General features: G+C 40.9%; 1 protein-coding gene across 2 annotated transcripts; it reads right to left on the bottom strand.

The window, feature by feature from the left end:
• Window positions 1-5,504: 5,504 nt before the first annotated feature.
• LOC143139459 (uncharacterized) lies at window positions 5,505-8,243 on the bottom strand. 2 transcript variants are annotated; one of them, XM_076300048.1, is made up of 4 exons: window positions 7,884-8,243; window positions 7,466-7,660; window positions 7,242-7,355; window positions 5,505-6,807 (listed from the first exon to the last, which is right to left on the bottom strand). In XM_076300048.1, the coding sequence occupies exons 1-4, from the start codon at window positions 8,236-8,238 to the stop codon at window positions 5,660-5,662; spliced, it is 1,812 nt and encodes a 603-aa protein (XP_076156163.1). In that variant the 5' UTR covers window positions 8,239-8,243; the 3' UTR covers window positions 5,505-5,659. The 2 variants fall into 2 exon arrangements, with proteins under 2 accessions (XP_076156163.1, XP_076156164.1); XM_076300049.1 differs by lacking the exon at window positions 7,884-8,243 and having other exon boundaries at window positions 7,466-7,741.
• Window positions 8,244-8,445: the final 202 nt, after the last annotated feature.

Genomic DNA, 8,445 nt, shown 5'->3' with positions numbered 1-8,445 from the left:
TAAAAGGGATCATCACAGGCAAACATTACATTTTTAGAACCCATCTGACAAACATGACCCATCCATTGCTCATGGCATGTATATTTATCCAGATTTTGGATAAGGCAGAGGTGTGTCCTTTTGGCCCCATATATCAAGCAAGGTCTTTGCTGGAATTTCTTTGGCAGATGACAATAAATCAGGAATCCACTGTGGAATGGTGATAAATAAACAAAGCTTCTAAATCTGACCTGCATAAAGTTATGCTCCATCACACTTGCCAAAGATCTACACTATGCATATGTGCAACCTTGTGCTTTTTTGTACCTTAAAATAATGCCTCCAAAATCGTTTCAGTGGTTCATCAACTCGTAAAAGGGTGAACGGCACTTCTGCATTCTCTTCGCGGCCCTCTATCGGCTATAACCGCACTATGCAAGTTTGCCAGATCGGGTAGCGGATCTGTAGTTCGAAGGAAGGAGACATAAGAAACTACAAATTGACTTGCTTCTGATGTCGCAATACATCATACTTTCATAAAATCATGCAACATAGTCTACCTTGTCTGTGGACATCGTTATTTCCGAAGCTGGTGTTGGATAAACAAATAGCGTGCGTGCGACAGAGGAAAAGTGCTTTGGTGTTGCTACCGTGCGTATCAAATTTGAGACATGCATTTCTGAGACCCATTGTGTCACCATGAGTTATAAACTTTGCATAAATCCCTGTTGTATCTGTTACTTGTCTTCTGCCCTCTGGTGTATACCTGGGCAGCCGTGGCCTACTGGTTAGCACTTCGGACTTGTAACCGGAGGGTTGCCGGATCGAACCCCGACCAGTAGGCACGGCTGAAGTGCCCTTGAGCAAGGCCCTCACTGTGCCGGGATTAGTGTGTGCTTCACCTCACTGTGTGCTGAGTGTGTTTCACTAATTCACGGATTGGGATAAATTCAGAGACCAAATTTCCCTCACGGGATCAAAAGAGTATATATACTTATACTTATACCTTTTGCACTACAACAATTCTGGCATGTGGTTTGTTAGAATTCAAAATGGCGGAAACTCATTAGCACCCTGCTGATTATGTAAAGGCAGAGACTTTCTAATGAGGAGACACAGCACTCAAAAAATCCTCTTTTTGCACCTCGCTAGTTAACTAGTCGAATGGAAATTGCCATCACTAGTTCACTAGTGGGTGTTTTGGTGCACACTAGTAAACTAGTGGCACTTTTTAGACCTCACTAGTTAACTAGTGGGCATTTGTGTCTTCACTAGTTAACTAGTGAGCAGTTCTGCCTTCACTAGTTTACATGTAAGTGTCACATTGAAGCCACTAGTTTACTAGTTAAAGTTCCTTTGGCCAGCATGTTAACTTGTGTACCACATGCAAATGTTGTGGGTGGGATTTTGTGAAATTCTGCGCTGTGATTGGTTGTCATGTTCTATTTGGACATAGGGAGCAATAGAAAGCCTCAATTTCCAGAGTTCTCCACCTCCTAATTTTAATTATGCGCCACTAGCTGACTAGTGTGAATTTAGGCTTCAACTAGTTTACTAGTATACATTTATGACCTCACTAGTTAACTAGTTTGGACAAAGGATGTATCAACTAGTTAACTAGTGAGCCTGCTGCCATCACCTAGCTAGCTAGTAAGCCATTCATCAGAATAAATGCTCAAGCGGCTGGCCAATTACATAGAAGTTAACAAGTGGGAATTTGACATTCAGTAGTCAGCTAGTAAACATTTTTGTACCTTACTAGTTGACTAGTAAAATATAGAAGTCTTTAAACTAGTTAACTAGTGCACATTTCAGTGTCCACTAGTTAATTAGTGAACATGCTGAGCATTACTAGTTAACTAGTAAGATATGAAACATATGAACTAGTTAACTAGAGATAATTTGGGCCTTATTAGTTAACTAGTGAGCATTTTGGCTGTCACTAGTTAACTAGTTCACACAGAAATGGCTCACTAGTTAACTAGTGGACAGAAATGGCTTGCATGTACATGACAATTATGCCTGATATCAAGATATCAGAATAAATGCTCAATCGGCTTGCCATATGCCAATCATGTGTTGTGATCTCGCCTCTGGAGCAAGATTGGTGTTGTGAAGCCTTTCTGCCGAAATGGATGGCCGACGAGTGCCCAAAAAGCGTTGCCATATGGCCGCCGAGTGGAGGGACTTGCCTAAAAGGACTTTGGTAAAGGTCAAGGATATTGGTCGGTGATTTTATGGTAAGAACCTTTGCATATTTATCAATATTTTAACATGAAAAATTACTTTGTTCAAAAAAATTAAAATTACTAAAAATTTCAAAATGTAGTTTGGTGTAAAATCGAGCAGAAAATGTTTGTATCAAAATTGATACAGCCGGTATTTAGTGGTAAATCCTTCAATGGTCATGATTATTTTTTCTGGATGTTATATGTATATTATGTCTTCGATAGTCCATAATACAGTGTTTTAAGGAATCAATTACATAATTTACAGATTGAAATGTGATATTTACAACAAATAATTAATAATTCTTATTCATAATTCATAAATATCTATGCTATTGTAACCCAGATGATAAATACATTAAGGAAATAAATAAATAGTTACAGATCATAATTTTGATAAAGTTCATAAGAATTAAGTTGTCATTGATAAAAACATCATTTTGATAAAGAGATACTTTTATTGTCTTAAGTTACGATTAGGGACTTTTATTTTGAAACTTCATGATGCACTCTAGCTGAATTCGTAGTTGGAGAACAGGCGACATAGAAGAAAAGACGGCCATTTTCGCAAGTGCCATGTTATTTGTTTCTGGAGGAGCTGAACTTTTAGAAAAGTGATAAAAAGTTAATGAAGACACTGAAGTTTTCTTTGAGAACAGTTAATAGAAAGACTGTAATTGTTGAATTGTGTTTGATGAAGACGGGTGCCGAATTCGTCGAGTTTTCTTTGTTGCAACCCTGTCTTGGTAAGCTAGCCTGTTCATCCTTACGTTAGTTAACAGCCTGAATCACTCATGTTATAAAGTAGTTGAACTTATGCTAAGAAATACCTTGATAAAAGATGGAAAATGTATGTTTTTGTTTGTATTTTTACTACGAGTGGTAAATGTAAAGTTATTAAGCGAATGGAAAGATATGTTGTTTAAAAAAGGCTTTTACTTTGTTTTGAAAGGTTAAACTTGATTCTAAGTCATGTTTCATGAGTGAAATGCATGTGAGGTGCTAATTTGAAGCATTTATCCAATACCTTATTCTGAAACAAACTAATTATATTTTGGTACAATTGTAAGCTTATTGCAGTTGTGATTTGAAGTACTTATTTGAATTCAAGGTATTCCATCTGATTACTTTGTACTGGTTAACTGAATGGTATTCACTACTTTTCAGCATGTAGATGTAGTTTTGTAAATGCATATTTTTACACACTGGAGTTAATGTTGTACAACGGGAGCATTTGATAGATGAATATAAAAACAACCTGCATTAGGGAAAGGAGTTATGAAACTTAACAAAAGGTTATAACCTGGTTGTGAATGCAGGTCAAGTTTTTTGTTGGATTTGAAAATCCTGGAAGAAGATTCATCGATCTCAATAGAGATCGCTAAGACATGTGACCAAATGGACGGCAACGTCATCAGAACCCAAAGAATTATGGGAATGTTTGGCTCGTTTACATGGGCTAGCATAACAGACCAGTATTGTAGCATGAAAATAATTTAAAAAAAATAGCGTGATACCAGAATACAATCCTACAAAATGCAGCGGGCTAAAGAAAACATTGTCGGACCATACCGCCTTAAACTAAATCATAATGCAAAGACGAGGTATGACGAAAAAATAAAGGGAATCAAGGGACTGGATCCTTACGAGCATAGCGACTGGTCAGGGAACGTCAACCTGCTGCCCAACTTCCAGCACCCATATATATACAACTACATGATATTAAGTGTTAGTGCGTACACGCATGAAGTTTTCAGTAACTTCAAGTCGCTGCAGCAGGCCCAGGTCTTTTTTACAGATGGGTGGGTCCAGGACCTGGAGATGGTAAAAGTGGGGCAGAAAACTGTCGTCCGTTCAAAGGTAAGCTTATGCTAATGTTTTAAGCACCACACTCCTCGTTCTCACTCATCTAACTGCATGCAGTCAGAATTCAACAAACCAACGTAACTTACTAAGACAAACACATCATGCATAAGTTAAATGGTAAATTGTGAAAAAAATTACTCGTTTACTGCTCTTAATAAAAGCGATTTCTAGTAAAACACTGTTGTTGGAGCTACTGGTGCATGAGCCTTTTGGCGGGTGTCTGACTGTATGATTATGATATTATGATAATGGGCTGCATTAAGATAGAGGGGAGGGATGAAATATGTAAAGGTGATGAATGGTTTACATGTGGGGGCTGGGGGCAGTGTGTTGAAGGGAGTGAGTTTACTGGTGTTGTGGACAAAACAGTGTAGTATGCAGGTAAGCCCATCCATCCCCAGCCCACTTCCAACCACATTGTACCCTGATTGGCTGCATGCATCAAATAGCTCTTGTGTCTTGCTAGTACTACTTTGTATTTCTCTACAAGCTATTAATAATGATGTTATGGTCTTAGGTGAATCACTCCATGCGACTCAGCCAGAAGCCCCTACAGCCATGGGTCATACTTACAGAATGTGGGGAAGTGGAGAGCGCTCACTGCACTTGTATGGCTGGCGTGGCAGAGAAGTGCGCACATGTGGCAGCCCTCCTGTACAAGATCGATACAACTGTGCGTCTGCGGGGAAATGTGACTCCAACAGATGTTGAAGCGTACTGGGTGATGCCCTCCAATATAACCAAAGTGCAGGGAGTGCCTGGCCATACTATTGACTTTACAACAAGCTCTGCCCGAAAAAAGGCACTTGATCGGTCAGTGTGTGGAGACACCAGCACAGCACCCAAGATCCGGACCCGCTCAGGTGGCACATGTTTACCGCAGAAGACACTTGCTGATTTAAAACCCCTCACAGAACTCATGCATGCACACAGGTCCGGACTGTGCTCTGTAATGGAGGAATTCTGCCACCTCTATGTTGACCCCATTCAGCCATGTGTCCTGCCCAAGTCACTCCTGCGTCTTCGCGACCCACAAATGGATGGCTGTGACTTGTCGGTCCTGCTTCAACACTGTGAGGGCCTGACACACCTTGTGGCAGTGACAGCCACAGAGGCAGCTGCACTGGAAAAGAACACAAGACAGCAGCACAAGTCTGACATATGGCACAGCACACGGGCTGGAAGGATAACCGCCTCCATCATACACGCTGTTGTCTCCACCTCCATAACCAGACCAGCAAAGTCAACTGTGCAAAAGGTGTGCTATCCACAGAAACCTTCACTGAGACAGACTGACAATGGCCCAGAGGTTGTAGTTGGTTGTTACTACTTTAAGTTATGCAATTGTGTTTGCAACCAAAGAACACTGATTTTGCACAATTCTTTCTTAATACAGATAAAGGAGGCAGAATTTAATTCAGTCTTTGTGTATTTTATTTACAGAGATGGCTAAAAATCATTACATGTGAAGTGACATTACAAAATCTTTTGGAAAACAAAACATATTTACATATGTATATATATATTTACATGTGTACATATTTACATGTGCATATTTACATTAGATGTGAGCATGGTGTATAATTCTAACATGACGGCTTCACAACAATACTTGGACACATATTGGTCAAAGCACAGCACACAACCACAATTTTATCTAACAAAGTCTTATCCTCCCCCTCACAAGGCACCACAAATCCAAGGCGTATTGTGTCATTTAATATGTTGAACTTAGAGCGCATACACCCTATCACTCGCTCCACGTGGATCCTAACATGAGCTAACTTCCTGGTCTCTTCCACATCTTTTGCATTCAGTTGGCTGTGGCCCCTGGTGAAGGCAGGTATTTTCAGTGTAGCGCCCACAAGGGCAACACTTTCTTTAATATCAAATCCACGGTCCGCTAACACAAGGTCTCCAGGCGAGAGCTTCTGAAGAAAGCCACTGTTCTCGGTGATCTGCTTATCACTGGCACGCCCCCCCCACCCTTTGGAAATGAAAGAGATAGTACCTTGTGGTGTTATGCCGATGAGATATTTCATTGTGTACCTGCTTTTGTAGTTCGAATATGTCTGTGCCTTTGCACGTAAATTTTGTGCCCTTTCAATGAAAAGCTCAAAGCAGTCAATAATGACAGTAACACGATTTCCAAACATTTCTACATACTGATGTGGCATGCTTGCCTGTATACAATGTCGCTTTGGCCAGTACACCAAAGGACTGAGGTGTGCATGCAGTACATTGATGGTCTCAAAGAACAGATTGTATGCGGTATGTCGGCTAATGTCGAAGAGGTGTGCAACATGTTCGACAGGCAGATCAAGTCTTAAGCGCATAAGGGTCAGGAGGAGCATTTGAAAATGGGAGAGTTTTCTTTCTTTTGTTTTTGGTAGACTGGGAATGATTTGCATCAGCACACCCATCAACAGACTGAAAGATGGAAGGCCAGTGTAGTACTTCACCTTTAAATCATTGTTTTTGAGAAAATTCTCATCCAGGGCCTTTTTGGAGAGCTCTCCCTTCAGTTTTCGATTCTCCTCCTGCAAACGGATTATTTCTTTGGTTCTAAGGGCACACTTGGTGCACTTCTGCTGTTCATCTGCATTCCCCATTGGAGCACCAGCATCCCCTGATGTTTCAGTCTCCCTATCTTCCTCTCTGCATGCATTGTCTGGGGCTGGTGGTAGGGGCTGAGTCTCTTGTCCTTCCATCTCAGCCACAGGTGCAGAGTAGTCTGATTGTAATAACAATAAGAAAAATAAATTGTCAATCTCTGTACTTGCCTGATGCCCAGGGCCCTGATTTGAAAATTCCATGTTTCCGAATCTGTGATCAGGGACCAGTTTAAAAGTAATCATTGATTCCACACATCAAGACATGGGATTTATGAATCTGGATTACTTTGATCCAAATGACAGTTTTGAAGAACGACCCAGGGGTGTGACTTTCACACCATACTTTTGTTACTGATAGCTGCTGAGTATTTCAAGACTGTTACATTAGCATGCCAAATGCCTAATGACCTCCTAGAATGATTGGCCTTTGAGTCAGAAAAGCTACAACTCTGTGTGAAAGGTACTTACACTTAGGTTCAATCCTTTGTCTAGATAGAAACACCATTGGACATAAAATATATTGAATCTACTTGCGTCTGTTACCAATATTTACCTGGGAACAAATGTGCTGGTTCATTCAGCTCAGTCTCAGGACTGGTGTGGACAGTGCCCGGAGATGGGGGTGGATTCACGAGACCTTCCATCTCAGTTGCATATGTAGTGTTGTCTGACAGTAACAATAAAAATAAATGTTGTCATATCACAACCACTATTCCAAAGGAATCCAGATTAGCTATACACAGGGGACAACATATATTGTATTATTTTACGATTTACCTGGGTATAAAGGTGCAGCATTATCGAACTCAGCTTCAGGACCAGTGTGGGGGGGTTGCGGTTGTTGTGACCTCGTCGCTCTTCTCCTAAGCCGCTTGAACCGGTCTGTGTTAGTAACTTTGACCTCAGTATGGCCGAGGTACAGGGAAGGGGCCCAGTCAGGATCACACTCAATCATTTCATAAGCAGGTTTGCCTGCAAACAGTCACCAAATAAATTGCTATGTACCTACATGTACAACATTTAAAACTGATTAAGGTTAAGGTTACGTTTTGCGCTAGCACATTGGAAAGCTAATTTTCTAGCCATTTCATGCTAGTTAACATTGGCCTAATGTCAAATCTAATGGTCTGGTTAAGTAAAAAAAACGCTGGTTATTTGCCCACAACATAACATTTACAGAGAATAAGTAACTTACCTTTGTGAAAATGCTTTGAACACACCATCATGTGTGGCGGACTGTTATCGAAGGTAATCTTGGGCCTCCTTACTGCTGCTATCCATGCCATTCGTCGCCTTTTTGTCACCTCTGAAACATGGCTTGTACTATTATTTTTCCACGCTGGAAAACGATAATAGGAAATTCCGTTCTTAAGCTTTACTCCACTTCTATCGTGAGAACGACTATTACAGTTTATAACACAGCAGGTAGACGGCATCTTGAACACTTCCCAGCTATCAAGTCTGGCGCGTTTTCCTACTTGTTGTTTGTGCCGCGGATTCCCAAAATGCTTTGCGTTCACCACTGGGAATACGTCATGATGACGACACATTAGCGATCTTTATAGATGGCGAGCCAACCCATTTGATTTCTGTCATTGAATCCTGTCCACTGAGGGAGCCGGATGCCCTATCTGCTTTGTGGTAGGATCGTACCAGTCACTCCACTGGTCATCACTCTTCGGATATCCACACACTGACTATTGACTTGACTAACTTGACTTTACACTTTTAGAAAGGATTAGAAAAGGAACTCTCCT

Source organism: Alosa pseudoharengus, unplaced genomic scaffold (genome assembly GCF_046254945.1).
Source record: "Alosa pseudoharengus isolate Yale_2024_CS ecotype anadromous, Long Island Sound unplaced genomic scaffold, YU_APseudo_1.1 YU_APseudo_1.1_scf_22, whole genome shotgun sequence".
In the NCBI taxonomy this organism is placed as follows: domain Eukaryota; kingdom Metazoa; phylum Chordata; class Actinopteri; order Clupeiformes; family Clupeidae; genus Alosa; species Alosa pseudoharengus.
The sequence above is the reverse complement of the archived record's forward strand: the minus strand, read 5'-3'. Positions and strand labels throughout refer to the sequence as shown.

Coding starts and splice junctions, on each gene's coding strand:
- LOC143139459 (XM_076300048.1), bottom strand. CDS start 8,238: ATGTGTCGTCATCATGACGTATTCCCAGTGGTGAACGCAAAGCATTTT. Junction 7,661..7,883: donor TTCAAAGCATTTTCACAAAG/GTAAGTTACTTA, acceptor GACTGTTTGCAG/GCAAACCTGCTTATGAAATG. Junction 7,356..7,465: donor TGCTGCACCTTTATACCCAG/GTAAATCGTAAA, acceptor TGTTACTGTCAG/ACAACACTACATATGCAACT.